The following is a 26,339-nucleotide window of genomic DNA, read 5'->3' on the forward strand; positions in this document are numbered from 1 at the left end:
ATAATGACTCATACATTGGATAATGAATCAGATCTTTATGGCAACTTGATCCCTAGACAGAAAAAAATACACGAAAAGTCCAGCTTTTCTGGCATGTCGCTATTATCATGCCTCTACAGTGTATATTTCTCAAGGCATGTTGAGAAAAAGTGAACCTTTAAGTCTGCAGTGAGCGGTAGGTGTTTAATTTGTTACGTTTGTGGGTCGTCAATGCTAAAGGGGTACAGAATGTGTATAGGCGGAGCTTGCCCCAAGGTAACCCCTGATACAACGGGCAAAATAACTCTCATAACTACTGCTAACCTGCAGAGCTACAGGGCAATGTTCTCCCAAAAAAATTATTTTACAATTCCCTTCTCAAGCGCTACGCTTAAATTATACAATAAATAAAAAATGTGGACTTGTAGCCAATTTATCACCATTAAATTTCATAAAAATGCTAAACTCTTTAGTAATTTCTGTGTCGGTTTATAAGGACCTCCTTTGGGCACATACGGACACTTAAGACGGCTATATTCCTTTGCTTTGTATACTTCGATCCATGTTTCTTCCACCAAAATAATTTTCGGGAGCTCGAATAACTTATTAAAAACATTCTTTTCTAGGCTGATATTTCGTATTAAAATATTTCCGACGCATGCGGCTCATTTCTTTTTTTTTTCTTTTTTATTTGACATAACTATGGAAGTAATTTAGTCGTATCCGTTAATATTAAATCTATCAAAATTAGAAAAATTCGTAATATTTTTCAATCTGGTAGACTGTTTTTGGTGAAATTGTCATTTTCCCCGCAAATGTCTAGTGATTAATGTCACATTAAATGGAACTACCTCCAATTTTTGTATCATGAATATAATTTTGTTCACAATATTTTATTTTTTTTAACGGGACATCGAAAACACGGCTTCTCGCGAGATTCTCGAATCTAGAAATACTCGCGAGCTCTCGACTTTCAATTCAATCGCTGCATTGGCAGTATTCTATACATTTCGGTGTTTTTTACTTGTGGTTTTGTGGACATTTTCGCTTGTGCTCCAGAAGAAATCGTAAGCTCTATATAAACAGTCAATGAATTGATTAAATTAAATGTCTAGAAACTCGCGAGCCTTACGAGTAGTTCAAAATTAGAGAATATCGCGAGAAGGCGAGACTCGTGTAAAATTTATTTTCGAACAAGTTCGGAAAATCGCAAGCTCTAATTGTAACCAAAAAACTGGTCAGGAAATCGCTAATTTAATTTGACATACTCTAGGTAAACATGAAATCCTATTAAAAGATTGTCGTGCACATGGGTACAAGAACGGCACCAATATGACAACGGAGCACAACGTCACATTCTCGACAAAAACTCGAATGCTAATTAATCGCCTTGTGCAACCCACAGTCTCAATTTATGTGGTGTTGATGCTGCAGAATGTTGTACGGCTGCAATAACTTTCTTCGGAGTTGTACAAAAGTGTTTTACTATATTCAGCAGCAATCCACAACGATGGGACATTCTTAAAAAATGTACCGAGCTCTCTTCACAGTCTTTCAGACACCAGGTGTTCGGCTAAAATTGAGGCAATCAGACCATTCGCAAACCATGTTCCAGGATTAAGACATGCAATAAACGCATTACTTAAGCTAAATTTGATTGCACAAGCATGCGGAGATGTTACCGGCATTCTCAAGTACATCAAAAAGTTCGAATGTATCTTGCTGCCCTCAATTTGGTTAAAAATACTGACTACTATTAATGAAAGAATTGTCGTACTCCAAGCTAGAGACGCCACCATAGATGTTGAGGTCCGACATCTAGATGCCTTATTAGCTGGTTTGAAGTTGACCAGGAACCAATTTTAAACGAATGCAAAACAGTTGCTGTATAATTGACCATCTCGCCAGTTCGGGCGAGCGCAGCAAAACTTGCCGAAAAATACAAGTCGGACGTTTCTCAAAGCTTAGAATGCGAAGTAATTCACTTGAAACACATTTACGAAGCAAATTTTGATAAAGGTCTGTCACCATTGGAATTGCTAAAAGCCATCTATGTTCAAAATCTGTATACAATTATCTTTTTGCTAAAAAGCAAGAAAAGCCACTCATTCATATCCGAACCTTCTATATTGAATAATTAAAATTTATAATCATCATTATATTAATCAGAAATGTACTAAAATGTTACCAAGTAACTATAAAAGATTATTTGAAACAATATGTGGCTGTTAAAAGATAATAAAAAAGTATAAATAGTGAATATTCTGTGTTAATTTTATTTTCAGCTCTTAGTCTAAAAATCATTTAGTTGATGTAGGAAAAATTTTTGTTGATGTAATTCATAAATACCCAACAAACAAAGTAAACGTAATGTAGATTTATAAAAAGTTTTCTCAAACAAACACTAAGCTTACAAACCGTAAATTTTTTGTTTACAAATTGTTTAGAACTAAGCGTGAAATAATCGAAAAGACTTGTTGCTTTGAAGCTTATAAATGTAAACTTATAAAAAATGTATAAAAGAAAGTTTGTTATAAATGTTTCCCAAAACTTTTTATAAATGATAATTTTTATTTCAATAATTTCAATAATATTAACAAATCCATATGCGTATGTACCTAGATATACATATGTACTAATTCTGAATTTCATGCATACATTAAATGAAGAATGGCTGCAATTCTAATGGTTTGAAGGAGAATCCAGGAAATGGTTTAAATGCAGCCATTCCCTCTCATGAATAAACGTTAATGAAAATAATTTTAAATTTTCCAAGTTGAAATATATTGACAAATATTTTTCTCGTCTTTTTTTTGTAAACATTTACAATTTACTTGCACAGCTAAATTATTTATTAACATTTGCCCTCAAAGCTTATAAAATGTTTTCTGGAAAAAAAATTTAAATATATTTAATACTGAAAACGTTTATATAACGTTTAACACAACAAGTTTACTTTAAGTTACTTTTCAAAAAATTTACAGAAATGCCTGTTGGGTAATGATTCATGAATGAGACCACATTAATTCAAATTAATCACATGTAATAGCGAATTTTTTATAGGGGGCCCGTAAAATTTTTGTCCCGGGCCCGGGTTTCTCTCTACGGCCTTACCTCCAGTCGTATGGTAGGAAGCTGTCACAGTTCGCCAGATATATCAATCGTGAGCGCAGGACCCGTAAACTGCGTCAACTGGCAGCCGATGGTAACATTGGCATCCGACCACCTGCCAATACTTATTTCGCTCGAGCGCACGGCCGACTTCATCGTCTCCGAAAAACTCACTTTCATAAATTTTAAAAATGGAAAGTGGTATGAATACAAAACCTTTACAGACCGTCGCTTTGCTGCCCTCCCTATCCCGACTGATGCTCGCCAAGGGGAGCGTGCTTTCCGCAAGGTCATTGAATCCTCCTCGGCTCGCTTTATTCCCGCCCGAAGAATTCCCAAAATTCGGCCTCATTTTCCGGCGGAGGCCGCAAATTTAGCGAGAGAAACTGACCTTATAAAACAATTCGATCGCGGCGACCCCTAAATAAGGGATATAAATCAATGCATCAGATTGTTTGTGGTTGAACACAAGCGGGCGAAATGGGAGGAGCATATAAGTCGTCGTAACCTCTCTCCCGGTGTGGGTAAGCATTGGTCCACCGCAAAGTCCCTATCGAATCCGTCCAAGTACATCGACCAAATTCCCATCACCTTTGGCGATAAAGTGCTGTCGGATGCGAAAAAATGCGCGAGCGCTTTTTGCCGACAATATATATTGCATTCTATGGTTGACAAAGTTAAACGGAGGGCCAACAGATACGCACATAAACATAAATTCAGCCCGTCCCCAATTACCATCACCTCCAAAGAGATTGAGGATGCCATCGGTCAAGCTAAACCATCTAAAGCAGTGGGCCCAGACGGCATAGCCATACCTTTGCTTAAAAGCCTAGGAAATGAGGGTTTCAAATACTTAGCACATGTCTTCAACCTGTCTCTGTCCACCTTTGTCATCCCCGAAAAATGGAAAATGGCCAAGGTGGTCCCGCTACTAAAGCCTGGGAAACCAGCTAACATAGGAGAGTCATATCGCCCGATATCTCTCCTATCGCCAGTAACCAAGACGCTTGAAGCCATTTTTCTCCCCTATTTCAAAGCAATTTGCAACTAGCCTGTCATCAGCATTGTTTAGAAAACATCATAGCACAACCACCGCGCTAAATGGCATTAGCACCCAGATAAATTGTGGTTTAAATCAAAACCCCCACCATAGAACAGTACTCGTTGCGCTGGACCTATCAAAAGCTTTTGATACGGTGAACCATGGCACGTTACTGCAAGACTTGGAAGAGTCTACCCTTCCCCCATGTCTGAAAAGGTGGACCGCTAATTATCTGGGTGGCCGGCATAATTTAGAAACGCAACATCAAAACCAAGAAGAATTAAACAAGTGGTGCCACAGGGTGGTGTCCTATCCCCACTTTTGTTTAACTTCTACATATCAAAGCTAATTTCGCCACCAGAAGGAGTTACTATCGTTTCCTACGCCGATGACTGCACAGTAATGGCCACAGGCCCAGGCCCACAGATCGTTGAGCTTTGCAACAAAATAGACGGCTACCTCCCTGATCTCTCCAATTTTTTTACCTGGCGAAACCTGAAATTATCACCGACTAAAGCATCGGCGACCTTATTTACAACATGGACGTCCCAAATGTCGACCATTTTGAACATCCACGTCAATGGCACTACGTCACCGACTGTCTTACACCCCAAAATCTTGGGTGTCACGTTCGATCAGGATCTACATTTTGGTGAACATGCAGCCGCAATTGTATCAAAAATCTAGATCCGTAATAACATCCACAAAACTCTTGCTGCCAGTACTTGGGGAAAAGACAATGAAACGCTCATTACCACTTACAAAGCAATTGGCCAGCCCATTGCATGCTCCGCGTCTCCGATATGGTCGCCAAGCCTGAAGACTACTCACTGGAAGAAGCTACAGGCCTGCCAAAATACTACCCTCATAACCGCCACGGGTTGTCTTCTTATGTCCCCAGAACACCATCTACATAATGAGGCGGGAAAACTCCCCATCAGGCAGAGAAATGAAATGCTAACCAAACAGTTCGTGTTGAATACCCAGAAACCTGGGCATCCCAACAGACATCTGATTGATGAGCCAACGCCGGCCAGGGGCTTAAGGAGTCATCTCCGTAAATATTGTGAGGAAATACGGCACCTGAGAACAGAGCCGTATGAAGCCAAAAAGCACAAGCAGGTCCTCAGTGAACTCTACAAACAGGCGCCGGGCCTCTATGTCGGGAACTGCCCGGTGAATCCTGTACTCAAAGAACAATACCCTAAACTTGCAGAAGAGGAACGCGCACTCCCTAGGGAAACGCGAGCTCAACTTCGATCAGGATACTGTAACAGGTTAAAGTCTTACCTATCCAAAATCAACCCCGACATACAAAATGTATGGCCTGCTTGCAATGTGTCCCCACATGACACCAATCATCTCTTCAATTGTAATGTTGAACCAACGCCTCTAACACCCCCCCCCCCCCCCCATTATGGTCTACCCCTGTTGAAACAGCAAGTTTCGTTGAACTCCCGTTAGAGGATATTGATGACAATTTGTGATTAGTCACACCTATTGGATGGGGCGAAGCACTGCTACAACAACAACAAACGCCCCTACTCAAGTACTTACCAACAAGACCTTACTACATTAAAAAAATTATTAATATTTTTATTAGGAGAGAACTCATATAGATTTATAAAAAATTGCTATTTGAATTCTTTATAAATTATAAGAAAGTTAAATTGAGTTTGCCGTATTTAATTTTTTCTTTTCAGTTTCCGGACATGATGAAACTAAAACAAACGTTGCCCCAGTTTTTCTTGTGCAACTGAGAGACTCAGAGATGTTGGAACATACACTTTTCCGCTTTATGATTAAAGTGATGGGGGATCCGAAACCACGAGTAAAATTGTAAGGCACTTAAGAATACAAATGTACATACTTAAGTAAATGTCTGAAAATAAGTTAGTTTTAAAACTCAGAGTACATGTTTCTAACCAATCTATGAACATTAGCAATGCAGTTGTAATAACTTCGCTCAGATTTTTCTACTGATTTCATCTCAAACTCCGTTTTCTTTTGGAACCGGATATAAAGCGGAAGTCAGATGCAGTCCACTAGAGGCTTACGCCGATCACTTCATCGGCGGCGGAACTACAGCCATTTCGGAACTCCCACTACAGCCGCTCCATAGACGTAATAGTCATAACGATATCATCAATTCTAGACTGAAAGCCAGAAAAAATTGTGGTTGCTACTTGCCCCAAAGGGACTGCAAGTTCTACTTCATACTTTCGTCTACGTCACTTTCCTAGATGCTCTGAATGTACCTACGAATACTTCCTGACGGGTGTTATTTGCTGCGCCATGCTGCAGAGCTGCATAGGCTACAAGGGGATAAGCCTGATAAACACCTTAAAACGTTATGGAATAACTATTCGACCAAAGATGCCAGCCTCGACATCAAAAGTGCATATTATTGCGTACCTTACGGGTGAAAGTCGTATAATCCATGGCGATCCAAAATGTTGTGCCGGGTAATAGAGTCATGTTCCCGCACATCGGGGACATGAAGGTAATGATCATGCAGATTACCTAGCAAAGCAGGGTGATATAGCAGCATTCTATGGTCCAGAGCCCTTTAGTGGACTTACAAAAGCACACACCAGGGAAACTATAGGTAATTGGGAAACTAAACAATTCAGGCGTCACTGAATTGACTGCCCAGGGCAAATACAGGCCAAACTGTTTATACTTCCGGCAACGCAAGTATTAGCCAAACTCATTAATCTAAGCGGGGAGGATCTAAGGGCACTCACTGGGTACTATAGGGGACACTGTGGTCTACGATATCGCCTAAGTAAGATAAATCTATCCGATACTCAAATTTGTCGTTTCTGTGAGCTGGGGGATGAAACGCCGGTTCACATTCTCTGCGAATGCGTCGCTCTGGCGAGGCAGGTACTCTTCCATCTAGGTGGTGTGACTCTTAATCCCTATGTGATATGGAATAAATAGCCTGAAGAGGTACTTAGATACAGCAAAAGCCTCCACATACAAAATTAGGCTGAAGCGTCATGCACAATGGATCTGCACAAAGGTCGCAGTGCTTTCAGCCCTAGTAATAATAATAATAATATAGCCATGACTTTATCATGGTTGACCGCGTATCTTCAGTTTCACGACTAACCACTGCGGTTAGGTTAGTATCACACTCGCTCGCTGCTCGACTGTCTTGGGAAAGCCTAGGTTTTACCAATTTTACTCTTCTTGGTGGTTTCTAGAACCTCACGCACATGTATTTAGTGCTTACATCTTCACATTTGAAACCGGAGTCGCAACGAGTAGGTGATGTTTATACTTGGTTTGGATATGCTTTAATTACGGTTATTCACTCTGAGGGACCAAGCCGGTAAATTTGGAATCAAAATAACCTTTATGAAGCCATTTTATAGTTTCGCAAATAAACGACGAGAACAAATTTACGAAGGTTTGAGAAACACATACGTCCCAATTTTGTTGAATATAAGTATGAGGTGAGCATCATTTAGGAAGGGTAGTTAAACCAGATAAAATTCAGGTAATATTTCTCAATTTGAGAAATACCGAAAATCCCATTTAATATCTCAAACAGCGGATATGTCCGTCGTAGTATTGCTATTAAAAGATATTTACGTAAACTATCAATGTTTTAAGGTTTCACACATTTTACTAAAAAAAAAACCCTGTTAAACTTCATAGTAGTTGCACGTTTTAAGTTTAAGGGGATTATCATTCGAAACCCAGACACAGGAGAAGCCACCCTAAAACTGAGAGTCACCGTGCGAAAACTGGAAGGTTGACCCGGGTATTATCGTTCGAAAGGCGGAGGTCGGAGAAGCCACGCGAAACACGAAGGCTTGGTAGTCTTAGTTGGGTAAGTGTAGAACAATTATTTCCGATAAGAGATTAATCAGTGGCAACCCATTTTAAGAAATAGTTACACAATGTTTTGCATAGGGGCCAAGTGCAACCAAATGCTTTCAAATACGTCCATCGTGTTTTATAAATGGATTTTCCATACCAACTGAACCTACGAATGAATTTTGAATTACCAGGTTCACTTATGCTTCTAGCTAATCGGGATACGTGAATTTTTTAATAAATCCGCACCTTTTGTGGATAAGTTTTTTTTTTTCATTACTTGGGGAAATGTTTAAAAATTGTTCGGCTTGAAACATTTTATTTGAACTTATTGTTTTTTTATATATATTTTCTGAAAAGACTACGCAATATGAGTATTTAACATCATTAGACAGTTTTTCTTTTAGTATTATGGTTTAAGGCAAACTCAATGTTGAGCGACGGCGCAGGGAATTTTTTTTCTTTTCTTTAAAATTGTATTGTAAATTATTTCTATTTCTCAAAAAAAATAATATATATAGTAAAATCTACTTCCATCATGGTAGGGTTCTAGGAAGATAAGTATGGCAACCCTCTAAAATATGCATACATGTTGTCAGAATAAAATAAAACGTCATTGGAAAGAGAATATCTGAATCAAAATATATTTAACAAAGTAATAGTAGTAGCTCTTGCGTCAAGTGGAAGATAATGTTTACCCGATGACATGGTGGAATCATCAGGTGAAGCAAATAAAAGAAGACATAAGATGTACGCTATCTGAAATGGTAGGGATGTATTTTCAAACGCCAGAAGAGGGTAAAATTTGTACCCGCTTCGAAAAAAAAGGAGTAGAAAAGGAGATGCCTTGCTACGAAAGCTATTACAGAAACTGTTTTTTCACAGGACCAGTGCTATATTACTTTTGGCATCGAATAAAAATAAAATGTAAAACTGTGATGAGCAGTAAATCTCAGTAATGCGTCTTAAGTAAACTGACCTCAAATTCAACTGCAGTTGAAGGTTAGGTTGGAGTGGCTGCCCGAGGGCACACTTAGGCCAATAGTATTAGGCCCGTTGTGATACCACGAAAAACACCGTTACCTTTCCTCTTCGAACCATTTTGAGGACCTGATGAAAGCTACCAGGTCCTTGACATCATGCTCCACAACCTGGCTCAGATTATCAAGAAATGGAGCTCCCAGAAAGCTCTGCCGTGCTCCGCTTAGTGCTGGGCAGTTGCAAATGATGTGATCCACCGTATTCTCCTCCTCATCCTCTTTACAACTCCTACAGCAACGACGATAAGGCGCCCCTAACCTTTATGCACGCCTACCTATGAGGCAATCATCCGTTAGTGCCCCCACAAGTATGGAAATTGTATCCCTTCTTTGGTTGTACACGTGATGGGATCTTTTAGGACCCCATTTAGGCCAGGTTTCTTTCGTTGTTCGACACCCCGGTGTTTGTAGCCATCTTTCGTCGGCTTGACGGTAGATGTGCTCTTTTAGCATTGGCTTGCATGTGGACAGGGGCATACCTAAGCGTTCTTGTCCAGGAAGAACCTGCCTGGTTGTACCCTGCCTAGCGAGTTCATCTGCAGTGCAGTTTCCCTCGATATCCCAATGTCCAAGGACCCATGTGAGGTGTACACGGTTCTGTTGAGCCATCTCTTGAAGAGATCGGCGACAGTTTATTGCTAGTTCAGAAATGAACGAGTGGGGCCAAGAGATTTTATGGCAGCTTGGCTGTCGCTGAAGAAAAAAATGTCTTTGCCGATATTGTATGTCCCTATCCTAGCTGCACTTCCATTATAACTGCAACTTCTGCCTGGAATACACTGCAGTGGGCGGGTAGTCTGAATGAGAGCTGGAGGTCAAGTTCCCTTGAGTATACTCCACCTCCAACTCTACCGTTTATCTTGGAGCCGTCCGTGTATATGGAAATGCTGCTGCCCATAGCAAGGCACTTATCCGACTCCGTTCAGGCATCCCTGCTGGGGATGTTTATCTTACAGTTGGTTTCAGCAACTGTTGTGGTCGCACAGCGATCCGTGCTAGGAGGAAGAAAACTGTATTTGTTTAGTATGCTTGAGAGTCATGTGGTCTTGTTGTTCCAACACGACAACTCCCTTAGACGCAGGGCTGACGTTGCCGTTGTTCGATGACCAGCTAGATCCAATGGAAGGATGTCAAGAATGACCTGAAGAGCTTCGGTAGGCGTTGTTCTTAGAGCCCCGCTTATGCTTATCATGCAGGATCTGTGGACTTTACCCAACAAGTTTAAGTTTGACGCCTTGCTCAAGGCTGGCCACCATACGACTATCCCATACAGCAATATGGGTCGGATAATCGCGATATAAATCCATCTGCATATGCTCATCCCAACATCCCCATTTTTTGCCAATGGCTCTTTTACACGTATACAATGCAATGTACGCTTTCTTTTGTCGCTGTATAACGTTGTCCTTCCAGTTCAGCTTTTTGTCTAAAACAACGCCTAGAAATGTGGCGTTATTTGCCAGGCATAGGCGCACCCCATTTAGTTCTGGTAGGTTTTCGAAGGTATTTTGTATAGTTTGGTATATAAGACAAGCTCAAATTTATCGGAATTGACGCTAAGTCCATATTGGGAAGCCCACAGGGAAACCTGTCGTCCTGCTACCTGCATCAAGTCGCATAAAGTTTGAGGGAACTTGCCTCTGTAGACAATCGATAGGTCATCAGCATATGCCACAAACTTCCCGCTCCCTCAACTAGTATCTCTTAATAGCGAGTTTTCCGTTAGGTTCCATAGTAGAAGGGGGAAAGGACACAACCATGGGGCGTGCCCCTTATGACAAATCGTGTTATATCAACCTTCCCCAGTGAGGAAAGCACTTTCCTTCCCCTGAGCAGTTGATCAATCAGTCCCACTAGGGGTCTATTTACGTCCAGACCAGTTAAAGCATTGTTAACGACATGTGGACTTATAATGTTGAATGCTACTTCAACTGCAGTTGAAACTTTCATCGAAAAACCGGACATAAAAGGGAGAGGTGTTATCCATTATTTAGTTGCACTGTAGTAACTTTGCGCACTTTGCAAACATTTTGGTAACCTTGCCGTGCGCGGACGTGTTTTTTTGATCGCTCTTCGAATTGTTATTCTTTTTACTTTGTAAACAAGTTTTATCTTTTATAAATATTTATTCATATAATAGAAAACAGTTTATAAGTTTAATTTGGTATTAAATCTTTACACAGTGCAATATACATAGTGGCTTTTTGTGCAATTTAAACATTCAGTCTGTGTGTTCATATATCATAGATTTTCACAAAAATTTGTGATAACTGCATACCTTTTTGTTGGTAGCTGCTATTAGCAAGTCATTGTGTGCCCTTTTTGTGTTGTGTTCGCTGCTAGCTATGTATACGCTGTCTTGCGATTTGCATCCAGTGCTCCAAAATAACTCCGCCCATAATTTTTGAACAGCTGTTCAATTTATCCTATACTTATAGTTTCTCTTGCCTATTTTTCTTTTGGGTTTGTTTAACTTTGCAATTATGTTGGATTGCTGTGTCAAGAAGTGCATCAATCAAAAGAAAATTTCCAGTGGTGATACTTATGTTTGTTGTTGGCTCTGTGATAATATGGCTCATGTTATCTGTGCCGGTTTCTCTCACATAGGTGGTCGGGTGGTTGACCTAATATCCAGCAAAATTGGACTGAACTGGACATGTCATGATTGTCGTTTCGTAGAAAATGACATGCGAGCTTTTATGAGGCAAACTCAGAAAGAGTTCAACAACATTTTTATTGGGTTTCGTGACCTTAACGAAAGATTCAAAACGATGGAGGCTTACTTTAAAAAATTTAAAGTGATATCTGAATCCCCAAAACGAAAGAAATGTATGCCCAACAATGACTCCAACTTGTCTTCGAGTCAGGGGCAAAGCTGTCCTCCTACGAATGTCCCTTCAACCGCGTTGACTGATACGAACAGGCTTACCAAAGACGTTATGAACAATGCAGCTCAGGAATCTCCACAAGAATCTCCACAAGGTTGTGTCGAGACTTCCAGTGGGACGATTTCTGGCAAATTAAACGATGCACGAACTAATAGTGGTACCTTTGCGGCTGTTTGTTCTACGTCACCAATGTTGATTTCGCTGGACTCCCCAATTCATCCTACACCTCCACCGGTATCTTTAGCTCCAACAATAACAGTTACCGATACTGGGGTTGTTGCTAGCGATACAAGTGTACCTGAAAAAAATAGTACGGGCTCGATAACCAACGCTATAACGGCCGCACCTTCCCAGCTCTCTGGTGCGCTACCCGCAGGTGACTTTGCAGGTGACTGCCGTGCCACCTCGTAGGGCTGTATTTGTGTCCCGATTACACGCCTCGCTTACCGAAAATGACATTGCTCATTACGTTTGCTCTAAACTTGGTGTTGCACCCACTAGTAACATCAATGTGTATAAATTTAACTTTAAATATGAGAGAGACATCTCCTCATTTAAAATATTCCTTTCAGATGAATATTTCGATAAGGTACTTGATTCCTCTTTTTGGCCCAAGCATACTGTGGTTCACTTGTTCACGAGAAAGGCGAGGGCCGAACCTGTTTTATTACAGCCAAAAAACGGTATGACGAACACAGTAATAACAACACAAAGGTAATTGCTGATCTGTCCCGTCTTCACATTAATTACCAAAATGTTCGTGGTTTACGATCAAAACTTGTTCCATTCTTCCTTAATTCTTTCAACTTTTCTGCACAAGTTGTAGCTTTTACGGAGACCTGGCTAAAGCCTGATAATTACAATTCTGAGGTTTTTTCAAATAAATATGCTGTTTATCGGCGTGATCGCATCTCTAGAGCGGGAGGTGTCCTTATTGCTGTTGAATCTAACCTATCGTCTGAGTTGATTTCGCTGGACAATATCTCTCATATCGAATTCATAGCAGTTAGGCTTTCATTCGGTAGCTATAGCGTAATTGTTTGCTGTTCGTATATGTTCTGAGTTTTCTGAGTTCTTTAAGTCCACGTATTCATCCAGTGGTTTTCATTCCGGTCAATATCCCTATCACTTAGATAGCTCGAATTACATTAGGAATCCTGCTATTGATGGTAATATTGTTCTTCAGAGTCTTCAATCTTTGAAGCCCACCTTTTCTCCGGGACCGGACGGTGTTCCTAGTTGCGTGCTTAGGTACTGCGCCGAAAACATGTATGAGCCTATTTTAAAATTATTTGAGCTATCTCTGGGATCTGCGTCATTCCCGGCACTTTGGAAACAGTCTTTTATTATACCCCTGCATAAAAAAGGTAGTAGGTCAAAAGTTGAAAACTACAGGGGTATTGCTAAACTTTCAGTCATTCCTAAAGTCTTTGAACAGATTGTCACCAGTCAACTGCAATATCAGTGTTCTAGTCTTTTATCTGCATGCCAACACGGTTTTATTCGTCAAAGGTCAACCACTACAAATTTGCTTGTATTCACCTCTATAGTTATGGAAGGATTTTTAGCGAACAAGCAAACGGATGTCATCTACACGGACTTCAGAAAAGCATTTGATACCGTCAACCATGAGTTGCTTATTCATAAGCTTGATTTACTGGGCTTTCCATTTCACTTATTAATGTGGCTGAAAAGCTATCTTTCTAACCGGACCCAAAAAGTCCTGTTCAAGTGCAATCTGTCGGAATCGTTCGGAGTTTCCTCCGGCGTACCCCAGGGAAGTCATCTAGGCCCTTTGCTCTTTGCCCTTTTCATTAATGACTTGCCACAGACAATATTATATTCCCATACTATAATGTATGCGGATGATGTAAAACTTTGCTACACTTACTGTCCTACCAATTTGAGTTCCTTGGATCTTCTTCAGGCCGACTTGGACTCGTTCCAATGTTGTGCACAACAAATTTACTAGCTTTAAATTGCTCTAAATGTAAGCATATGACATTTCACCGAGTGAAGCCAGCATTGAAATCTTATGTAACAGATGGTACGCCTTTGGAGCGTATATCTATTGCAAATGACCTAGGTGTCCTTTTTGATCCGAAATTGAATTTTAACATGCATATTTCATCTATAGCCAACAAAGCGTTGGGTTTACTTGGATTTGTTAAAAGATGGGCTAAAGAGTTCGATGATCCGTACCTCACTAAGGTTCTTTACACATCGCTGGTTCGTCCAATACTCGAGTATTGCTCATGCGTTTGGTCCCCTGTTTCTCAAAAGCATATAAAGCGTCTTGAGTCAGTTCAAAAGCAATTTTTGATATTTGCATTGCGCGGCCTTAATTGGGACTCAAGTCTCCACCTTCCTCCATACAGAAGTAGACTTCATCTTATTAACTTACCCACTCTGGAAAATCGGAGAATATTACTGGGGGTATTGTTCATCCATAAGCTCATTATTGGAGAAATTGATTCCGCGGACCTCCTCAGCCGCTTGTTTTTTGCGGTTCCCCCTAGAGTATCCAGACACTACGTTCATTTCTATTTACCCCTTTGTCGACGAAACTTTGCTAAAAATAATCCTCTTCTTATCTGGTGCGCGCACTACAATGACTTGTATAGCTGCATCAGTCTTGAATGTACTTTTGCCACTATACGTAATGCAATACTTGCCTATCTAATTTAAGAGACACAAGCTAATTTAATTTGCCGGCATTTTATTCCTTCGATAAAAAACAGGAACTATCTCGCTTAAGGAAGGAGGAACATTTATCAACATGTATCATTAAGAAGGAACAAGACAGTACTGTGTTGATTGGAATCTGGTGCATTCCAACAACGTAAAAACATGCTTTTTCATGAGTCACTTACCGGAATCGTATGCATTCCGGCAGTATAATCTTATGGGTCAGGCATCGAGCTGATTGGAATCCGGTGCATTCCAACAACACAGGTCATGTTACTTTTTTATGCCTTGTGATGGCGTATCCTCATTACACTACTCTTAGCACTGCCGGATTCCCATGACATGCTGATTGGAATCTTTTTGCATTCCAACAGGGAGATTGGAATCCACTACATTCCGAAATCATGCTGAGCGGAATCTGATGCATTCCGCCAGTATAAGATTTCGGCATAAGATCTTATTTCTACTCATATTTCTTATTATTATTATATTCTGAAATTAAATAGTAATGTTCATTAATATTTCTTTGTTAGTAATATAACATTGTTGAAATCTCGATATATCTTAAATTTTATCTTTTGAGTTGTATATTTATATATCTTTTATATTATGCAGTCGACCATAGTTTGTCGTCGACTTTAAATAATAAATAAATAAATAAAAATGGGCTTCGGGTTTGATGAAAAGTTTTACAGCCCCACTTGGAAGGGATCGTAATACTTTTAAATGTGTTTCCATCCCTAAAAATCCATTGTAATTTCTATCTGCTCTGTTGATTTGTAGTTGAGCGACGGAAGTAAAACATATGCCCTTCTAATATATTACAAACTTGATCATAACTTCCCCTAAAAACTCCTGATAGTTGAATTCATATGTATTACTAATGTTACCAAGTTATTATTTACTAAAATATGTCCGGGGATATACTAGCCCTGCGGCAGTCGGCCTAAAACCAGAAGATGCTGTTTCGATAGAGCCGGATTCATATATTCTAAATTACCATCCATAACTGTAACATACCTATTATCTTAGTGGTCTGTAGGCAAAAAAACAAAAGTGAGTTAAAATTATTTGTAACTATATTTAGAATGCCATTGTTTTAATTAAATTTTTACATAAATAAGGTGTAATAGGACAGTTTTGGTGTTATTGTTGTAGGAACGACAAAACCATTCCTCGAATGTGTTCATTAGCGCTGCACAGGCGAAAATCCTTAGTTGGGTATGACATGAATACAAATAGTTTGTTTTAACAAAGACCTGTTTCAATTTTTTTTGTAACAAATTAAACATACATAACCGTACATATATGGGCGTAATAATATATCACGACCTTACTTATGGAAGCCAACACTAAAGATACCCAAATGATGAATCTTTGTTATTGAATCCCGTAAATCCATCGATATCCACCTAATAGTTTATGTTAAAAAAGTTTTAAAAGTGGCATATTTTGCTCCTGAAAAATGCAAAAAAGAACACTTTTTCGGGGACAACATTGGTGAAAATTTTTAAGATAGCCGAATGACAGAAGAAAGAAGAATTTAGAGCGAGATAATTGACGGCTTACTTCACCTAGTTATTCCACCATGACCCGATGAATCTCGTTTTTGTGAAATACAGCATAAACGAATGACGTATATATCAATTCTAGGAGCGCGGAATGAATTACTGTCTGCATGGAGCCCATCATAGTAGCACAGCAAGTATCAACTATCAGGGCTTTAGTGCTATTGATTGTATGCTATTTATGAGACATTATCGCACTCACACGTGTGCTGATGTGGAGTTTTGAGTTGTTGTAACTACAAAAACAAGCCTAGACTGCAGCGGAAACAGTTTGGTGGGTTCCTGGAACATTGGTTCTCTACCTAACATGCTCTAGCATGCTGGCCTGTATTACGTTTTACGATCAGTGACTGAAAACAATTTGAGTAAATCAAACCATAACAATGCAGCTCTCAAACTATTTCTAAAAATTATAATAATACTATTTGTCGCCCGATCACCTATGTCATTAACCCGATCCACCATTTCAAAGCTAATGTGATTTAAAAAATGAGTTTCGATTGTCGTGCTGCCTTCTTATTAACCCTTGAACCCGAATTGTAATAAATTTAATTTCGAATCGAGCTGAGCTATGGAAACTGCCGGCGGATGGCGAAATTTCGGATGCAAATGTCTTTTGAATATTCCAAAACACATTTATCTATCTTCTTCATCAAAGTTGAAGCAGTTGGCAAGAGTGATTCTGGATACAATTCTTGCTGGAATTAATTGCTTTTATAGCTCTTTTTCAGAAGCATAAGAAGACAAAGAATATACTTTTTAGGGATTTAAAAATAATTTTTGTACGAATCAAAATTTATAGTCGACCCACAAAAGTTTATTGCATTTGTTTACAATTTGTTGAAGTAAGAATTCCTACAACAACAAAATATTTCAGTTGTCCTCTTTTATTTGCCTTGATCTGAATATCCATCTGCTTAGCAGAGAGTGAGCGTGGTCTTAAGCGTTGGGTTAAATCACACTATCATGCAATGGTCAAAACCTATATGCAGTCCAAATGGTATTAAATTGTAGCTCTGGTCCCAAGCCCAACTTGGCGTTCCGTTATATGTAACCCTTCGTTTAACTTCTGCTGCGGCTTTCGGAGACGTACTTCTGCTGCTATCGAACGCGTTCTTCTGCTGCAGTCGACGATGACTGAACGCGGGACCACCTGTTGTGGAGCACCTCGCAACCACAACCGCGTGCTGACTGCCTACTGTGCTGATGTGGCACCCTTTTCTAGCCCATGGTGGAACCATACAAGGTGGCAGCACGATGACATACCTATAAACATAAATAAAAGTTGCATGTACTTTGTTTTTGTAAATCGATGCACTAATGTGTTAAAATCGTACTGGGTCGGAAGTTGAAGTGTCAAACCATATTAGCTGATTTCCGACAGTCACCTGTTACTGGTCACGTTATGTTCCAGGCAGTGCCCTTGGTGCTAACGGTTGCCACACCATGCTTTCATTTGGGACTACAATTCATCGAAAAAAATACCAAATATCAAACAAACACATGTCTGAACTACAAACAATTTGGAAATTCATACGAGTGTCGTATTCGCTGTAAAATAACAAATTTTAAATGTTTCCATTGTTTCCTGTTTAAATTTTAGTGAACATATACACTACTTTATTTTGTCTTGTAACCCAAGCTAGAAAAACTGACGAAACTTTTTCGGAACTTCAAAATACAAAAACAATTTCTACCACGAGAAAGCGAGACAACTATTCCCCCAAAATTAGAGAGTTTGACCTGTTTTTGTTTACGTTTTAAATTTTATTTTTAAATTTACATATTTAACAATAAAAACAATGCAAATAACGGGAAAACTATTTCGGTCTCTGATGGTACACCTTTTTCACAAGAAAATTTATTTTATTTGCGTTTTTATGCACAAAATTTTTAAACTAAAAACAAAACGGCCGAATGCCAAAAAAAACCTATCGAAATATAAACTGGCTCGTTTGTTTTTGATGAACTAGGTTGTATTTTTCTTGTGTTTCGTTAGTTTTTTGGAATTTAGTTCACACTTACACCAGTACTGAATCCGTATTAGGAGGGAAGGCGACAAAAAATATAAGAGAAAATACAAGAAAAATACAAAGAAAATAAAGAAGTGTCATAAAAGTAATAATAGCGAATAGGAGACTGTGCTTTAATTCAAACTGCGCAAACAAAAAATCAGTGTATTTTAAGGCATTACATTTCACAATTATTTGGCAAACTCGGTATATCATAAATGCAACTAAGCTATTCCTCGAAACAATTTTGTTAATGTTATTGTCATAGATGATTAGTTTTTCCCTAAATGTTAAAACTCCCTACCAGATCCCAGATTCAGTAAGTGTGAGTTTTGAACTCACATTTACTGAATCTAGCCACAGGCCTCAGATTAAAAATTAAACGTCTTAAAAGTTTCATCTGTACATTAACGGAAAATAAATACATATATTTAGGAACGAGAAATTAATTAATAGTGTTGTTATTGAAAATTATGGGGTTCTGGTAGGGCTTTTACACAAAAACACTTTTTCGAAATCAAATTCCTTTTGCATTTGCTTCAAAAGCAATGTATATAAACATACATTTTTTTAATCGCAATTCGTTGTACATTTATAAAGTTATCGCTCTCAATAAGAATTTCTTACTTTCAGTAAAAATAATTCTTGTGCCAAGATATCTAGTTTTCAAGTACCTTGCTTGGCTTAACACCACGATAGACCTGGAATTCCTTGAGTTCATTGAGCTGTTTTGAGCTGGGTGAGAAAGATTTAATTACCGACGTGCCAAAACAGAAGTAACGTTTCAGAATTTTTTTTTTTTTAAATTTTGAAAGTGTTATACCAATTTCACACAGAAACATCTGTCAGCAGCCCCAACAAAATATTACGCTTTCATAAAAAATACTTACCATTGATTGCTTATTGATTGATAGATCTCCTCCTCAACTATTAAGGCATTCGAAAAAAATGCATGCGGAACTATTCATGTATGTTGCACCTAACCAAATTTGTACCCATTTTTGAAAAAGGCTTATTAACTTCTACTGAAATGCAGCGAAAATAAAAAATCGCGGGTTCGAATCAAGCTCAAGGCCTAAAAATAATTATTTTATCTTATTATTGTTATGATACATTTTTTCTTAAATGAAAAAATTGTTTAAATTAGAGTAGAAGAAAGAAAAAATTTAGACAACTGCCAAAGCTCGTTGTTCGTTTGTCTTCATTATTTCTACTTCTATCCTGTTTCTTGCCAATTGATTTTCACAGCGCTCGACATCTGGTGCAGAAACGATATGAAAATTGAATTTGTTATGGCAATGATGCCATGAGCAGAGCTCGCAGAGTATATTAATTTTGTTCACATAACGGTACCCTGTAACGGCATAAACTAATCGATATAGATATAGACTTCTATATATCAAAATGATCTGGGCGAAAAAAGAAATTCATTTAGCCATGTCCGTTCGTCCGTCCGTGTACACGATAAATTGAGTAAATTTTCAGGTATCTTGATGAAATTTGGTATGTACGTTCCTGGGCATTCATCTAAGATCGCTATTTGAAAAACGAAATCGGGCTATAACCACGCCCACTTTTTCGATTTCGAAAATTGACCTTATGACGCAGAATAGAAAGTTAGTAAAATTTTAGACAATGGGCATGGCATCACCGACTCTTAAAAGAAGGTAATTTAAAAGTTTTCAAAGCTGTAATTTCGCACTCGTTGAAGATATCATGATGAAATGTAGCAGGAAAGTTACCCCTATTACTATATGTGTGCTAAATAAAAATTAGCAAAATCGGATTACGAACACGCCCACTTTTTAAAAAAAATTATTTTAAAAGTTAAATTTTAACAAAAAATTTAATATCTTTACAGTATATAAGTAAATTATGTCAACAATCAACTCCAGTAATGATATGGTGCAACAATATACAAAAATAAAAGAAAATTACAAAATGAGCGTGGCTCCGCCCTTTTTCAGTTAATTTATCTAGAATACTTTTAATGCCATAAGTCGAACAAAAATTTTCCAATCCTTGTGAAATTTGCTAAGGGCATAGTTTCTATGACGATAACTGGTTTCTGTGAAAATTGGCGAAATCGGTTGAAGACACGCCCAGTTTTTATACACAGTCGACCGTCCGTCCTTCCGCTCGGCCGTTAACACGATAACTTTACCAAAAATAGATATATCTTTACTAAACCTAGTTCACACACTTATCTGAACTCACTTTATCATGGTATTAAAAATGGGCGTAATCCGACTATGATCGCTCCCACTTTTTCGATATCGAAAATTTCGAAAAATTAAAAAAAATGCCATAATTCTATACCAAATACGAAAAAAGGATTGGTTTTTTGAGGCAAAATATGACTTTAGAAAAAACTTTTTAAAATGGGTGTGATACCTACCATATTAAGTAGAAGAAAATGAAAAAGTTATGCAGGGCGAAATCCAACGCCCTTGGAATCATGACAGGAATACTGTTCGTGGTATTACAGATATAAATAAATTAGCGGTACCCGACAGATGATCTTCTGGGTCACCCTGCTCCGGTATCTCGAAAACGCCTTCACATATACAACTAAGGTTCACTCCCACATTAATATCTTTAATTTGTACCCATATCATACAAACACATTATAGAGTCACCCCTTGTCCACCTTTATGGCGATATCTCGAAAATGCGTCCACCTTTAGAACTAAGGCCCATTCCCTTTTAAAATACTCTTTATTAGCTTCTATTTGATACCAATGTCATACAAACACATTCCAGTTTTACCCTAGGTTCATTTTCCTACATGGTGACTTTCTCTTATTTTGTATCCAAAGCTCTCAGCTGAGTATGTAATCTTCGTTTACACCCGAACTTAGCCTTCCTTACATGTTGTTGTTATATCGGCCTACTGGCTTGTAAGATCGCGGGTTCGAATCGAGCTCGGTCTAACAATAATTATTTTTTCTTATTATTGTTATGATACATTTTTTCTTAAATGGAAATTTTTTTTAATTAGAATAGAAAAGAAAAGAAAAGCGAAGGAATTAAGCTAAAGGAAAGAAAGAAATGGAAAGAAAGTAAAGGTAGAGTGCAGTTTTAGTAGTTGGATTTCAACCACTAGGCGAACTCTAGTTTTTGTACATAACATAAATCTCTTAGTTTGTAGGAATATTAGAACAAAGAAGTTATTAGGTTAAAAAAAATTATTACATATATTAATTTGTTTTCAAGACCATCTTTATTATTTTGTAAAACGTATATATTATATTAAATTATTATACATAGAAAACGAGTAAATTAGAAAAAACCAAAGTTCATAGACCGTATAGCCGACTATTTCAAAACCCGGTTTTGATGATGGTTTATCATCAGCGATCCACACATTGAAAGGTTGATGTTTTGCGCATCAGGCCATCAATGCACTTTGCAAGTTTCTATTTATAACCCGTTTTCTACTGTTTATTGTTTTTATTCTTTACCACCGTCAATTGAGTGCGCCAATCAGGTGCTATTATCTCTTTAGACGAGGATTTTTGTTGCAGCCCATATGGCTTTTCTTTAAGCTCTTGCTTTTGTTAGAATTCCAGGGTGCTTTTTCCGTAGACTGAATGTATATAATGTTATGTTTTGGTTTTACTGGTTTGTAAATATTGAAAAAATCTATATTATTTCGCTAGAATGGCAAAAATGGTTCGATATTGAAATTTATTCAAAATGTTACGAAAGTGCTGGTTGAAATAAAATCTCACGAATTCAGTTCATATTCTTTTGCATAAGAATAGGATGAAAGATACAAGCTTGTGTTATATATTTTTATTACAATAAATAATATTAAATCCTTTTTCTAAATCTCTTTCTAAGTAAACAAAAGTGTTTAGTCCATCTTTAATAATAATTGACATTTAAATTAAGGAAGATAGAAAAGCTAAAATACACCATTTTCAGAAAAAAATTCAACGAAACGCTATTTTTACTTGCTTCTACTTAGGGATATGCAAATGTGGTAAGTCCACAATTGTTTAACTTTTAATTCGAAAACGTGCTCACAAATGCACTAATTTACAATAAATCCACGAAAGGTAATCTCCATTTTAACATATGTCCCATTCTAGGAGCTAGATTATTAAATATAAAATTTTTAGGTCGGTCATCTTGTTTATTTTGTTTGACCTTTTTAGGCAAAAATATTGGGGACTCTAGAATTTGTTCATAATAACCGATTGTTTAAAAACAAATTTTCTATTGAAATTCTAGTTATTTAGTTACTGATTAGGAGTTCTTCCTCCGAGAGAAAATATTTTATCCAGTTTATTACGTGGAATCAATTAGGAATTTAATACCCTGGTCAATAAAGGTTTTCGAGTTTTGTGACAAACTTGTAAATATTTTGTTGCCGTAGTAACAGGATGAAGTCCAGTTCAAAAGGCAATACCACGGCACAAGAGTGGCATTCTTCTCTCTCCGAGCCTTCTTGCACTACTGCAAGTATTCGTTATATGTAAGGCAGCTGGCTGGAAGATATAAGGGCCGCTGTATGAAAATCGTTCTCTAGTAATATTTAAAACAAGTAAGGGTGTCTGATTTCGGGTATAGCCGAATATTAAGTACTCAGCGTGAGTTTCAATTGTACAGTTCATTTCAGATACATTACTTTTCCTATCCTACTGAGGCATACTTTAAACACAAACTATTCCCAAAAAACTAAGAGAGTAAATTTAAGAAAACGTAAATTTTTAGAAAACATACCTTAAACTTGAAATTCATCGCGAAAACGTAAAGTGAGGAAAAAATTTAAAATACTGCCCAAAAAATGTGTCACACATTCATTAAATCACATATAATTTTCAATTTCCATGCAATTCTTCCTGCCGGTTTACGACGCACTCAGGTGAGACATCAAAAAGAGAAGTGTTGGATCTTTGGAAAAACACATTGTCATTAATTTTTGTTGAAACAACGGATTTATCAGAAAAAAGTATTATTTTCGTGGCTAATAATTTCGATCGGTTATCAAACAATTTTCGTGGTAGATTTTTGTCACTACATAGACGAGCTAAAAGAAATTATTTCAAATACACGTGTGTCTCTAATTATTATTTTTATATTATATTGTATTACTAGCCTTTACCCGCGGCCCCGTCCGCAAGGAGAAAATAAAATATATGGGCTATTTACGTTAGCCTGCTTATCAAGTTATCTGTTTAAAAGTTATTTTTGTCAATGTATTTAATTTTTGTAATAGAATAAAAAATAAAAAATAAAAAAATGAGCTGAAAACACGAAAGGCACGCTTACGTGAATATTTTAATATAGTTATTTCGAATTAAAAAAATATGTATATTTTGTTTTTAAGTTAAATTAATTGATATGACAGGGGTGACGGACATACTATTCATAGAACAAAGGAGTGAAGCTACAATTAACAAAAACCAAAGAGAATTTTTTAGATGAAAATAGTGTTGCTTTTTCGGCTATTTAGTTGGTTAAAATATTACAAAAAGTGTAGCTACAGTTATAACAGTTCGTTAGGATTCATTTAAAAAAATCAAAAATGGAACGAAAAAGCTGTGTTAGATATTAAAGATAAAACATACCGAATTTTAATTACGAATAACTTGCAGCAAATCCATGGCCATAGAAGCTCATAATTTAAAAAGGCATATGTACTGAACTAACGGTTTCGCAGAGTCCTTAAAAGATCCCGGAAGGGTCCCAAAATAATACAGAAATAGTCCCGAAACGATCCCGACAGTATCCCGGACAAACCCCGAAAACTATCCAGAAATGATCCCTGACGGGGCCCCAACTGATCCCGAAGTAGTCCCGAAATGACTCTGACGGGATTCCGGACGGATCCCGAAAACTATTCAGAAATGATACCGAAGTAGTCCCGAATGACCCTGACAGAAATGATGCCGAAAGGTTCCCAAAATGATACTGAAAAAGTCCGAAATTGTCCTGACGGGTTTCCGAAAACCATACAGTAATGATCCCGACATAGTCCCTGAATTACTTTGACGGGGTCCCGAAAACCATACAGTAATGATCCCAGAAGGGTCACGAAAAGATTCCGAAATAGTCCAGAAGTAGTTCCGAAAAAGTCCCGAAATGACCCTGACGGGATCCCGGACTGATCTCGAAAACCATCCACAAATAATGCCGGAAGGGTCCCCAAGTTATCCCGAAATGACCCTGACGCGATCCAGAAATGCTCCCGGAAGAATACTGAAGATGTCCCGAAATTACTCCGACGGGATGCCGGACGGATCCCGAAAACTACCCAGAAATTATCCAAGAAGGGTTCCAAATGATACCGGAATAGTCCCGAAAAATTCACCAAATAACGCCGACGGTATCCCGGACGTATCCCGAAAGTCATTCAGAATTGATTGAAGGGTACGCAAATGATTCTGAAATAGTTCAGAAAAATTTCCGAAATTACCCCGACGGGATGCCGGACGGATCCGGAAAACCATCCAAAAATGATATCGTAAAAGTCCCGAAATGACCCTGACATAGTCCAGAAAAAATTCCCGATATAACCCCGACGGGATCCCGGAAGGATCCCCAAATGATACCGAAATAGTCCCGAAAAAGTCCCAAAATAACCCCGACGGGATCCCGGACGGATCCCGAAAATTATACAGAAATTATCCCGTAAAAGTCCCGGAATGACCCTGATATAATCCAGAAAAAGTCCCGAAGTTACCCTAACCGGATGCGGGACGTATTCCGAAAACCTTCCAGATATGATCCCGTAAAAGTCCCGAAATGACCCCGACATAGTCCAGAAAAAGTACCGATATGACGCCGACGGGATCCCGGACGGATCCGGTAAACCATCAAGAAATGATGCCGGAAGGGTCATCAAACGATCCCGAAATAACACAGAAATAATACAGAATAATACAGAAATTATCTCTGAAAGGTCCCCAAAAGATCTCGAAATAGTCCCAAAATTGCCCTGACGGGATCCCGGAAACCATTCAGAAATTATCCCGAAAAAGTCTCAAAACAACCCCGACGGGATCCCGGATGGATCCCGAAAACTATACAGAAATGATCCCGGAAGAGTCCCGAAATTACCCTGACATAATCGAGAAAAAGTCCCGAAATTACCCAGACGGGATCCCGAAAACTATACAGAAATGATCCCCTAAAAGTCCCAAAATTACCCTGACATAGTCCAGAAAAAGACCCGGAATTACCCAGACGGAAAGCCGGACGGATCCCGAAAATCATCCGGAAATGATCCCGTAAAAGTCCCGAAATGACCCTGATATAGTCCAGAAAAAGTCCCGATATGACCCCGACGGGATCCCGGACGCATCCGGTAAACCATCAAGAAATGATGCCGGAAGAGTCCCCAAATGATCCCGAAATAATACAGAAAAGGAACGAAATGAACACGACGTTATCCCGAAGGCCATCCAGAAATGATCCCTGAAAGGTCCCCAAAATATCCCGAAATAGTCCCAAAATAACCCTGGCGGGATCCCGAAAACCATCCAGAAATGGTCCCGGAATAGTCCTGAAAATGTCCCAAAACAACCCCGACGGGATCCCGGATGGATCCCGAAAACTATACAGAAATTATCCCGGAAGAGTCCCGAAATGACCCCGATGGGATCCCTGACGGATCCCGAAAACCATCCAGAAAAGATCCCGCAAGGTTCTCGATATGACCCTGACGAGATACAAATAAGTTGAAGCTAATTATAAAAGCAACTAGCTTATACACGTGGGTTTCACTCCACGTTGTTATAAAAAATATGGAAAATAAATACTCGTGAAAGACCTTTAAAACACTTCTGGTTTCATATTTATAAGCGATATATATATATTTATTATTTGTGTTAACATTTTCTGATGAATAGTTAAATACTGTAAAAAGGAAAATATCTAAGGAAATTCCCAAAAAGAATAAAAAGCAAATAATTTTCGTAGGTATTTTGTATGGAACGAACAAAGTGACGTTACCCTGCAGTCAAACCAACTAGTTGTATACTAGAAAAATACTAGGTATAGGAATACTGGTATTTTTAACACGGCGATGTCCTACGAAATATCAATTGCCAGCCTCTGCATCAGCATCATACCAATTGACAAACTAGTCATTATATACACCAATATCATACCAATTGACATACTAGTCAGTGTATTCAACATCAACATACCAGTTGGCATACTACTCA

At 38.3% G+C, this 26,339-nt stretch overlaps 1 protein-coding gene across 11 annotated transcripts in view; it reads left to right on the forward strand.

Annotated features, from left to right (window-relative positions):
• The window catches only part of Obsc (Obscurin), a 2,548,720-nt gene that overhangs the window by 1,000,148 nt on the left and 1,522,233 nt on the right, over window positions 1–26,339 (forward strand). For all 11 annotated transcript variants that reach the window (XM_067772951.1, XM_067772955.1, XM_067772952.1 and 8 more), the window contains one exon: window positions 5,836–5,971. In XM_067772951.1, the coding sequence (XP_067629052.1) occupies window positions 5,836–5,971 (136 nt within the window). The remainder of the gene's footprint in view (window positions 1–5,835; window positions 5,972–26,339) is intronic.

The sequence above is a fragment of the Eurosta solidaginis genome, chromosome 3, assembly GCF_040869045.1.
Source record: "Eurosta solidaginis isolate ZX-2024a chromosome 3, ASM4086904v1, whole genome shotgun sequence".
Lineage (NCBI taxonomy): Eukaryota > Metazoa > Arthropoda > Insecta > Diptera > Tephritidae > Eurosta > Eurosta solidaginis.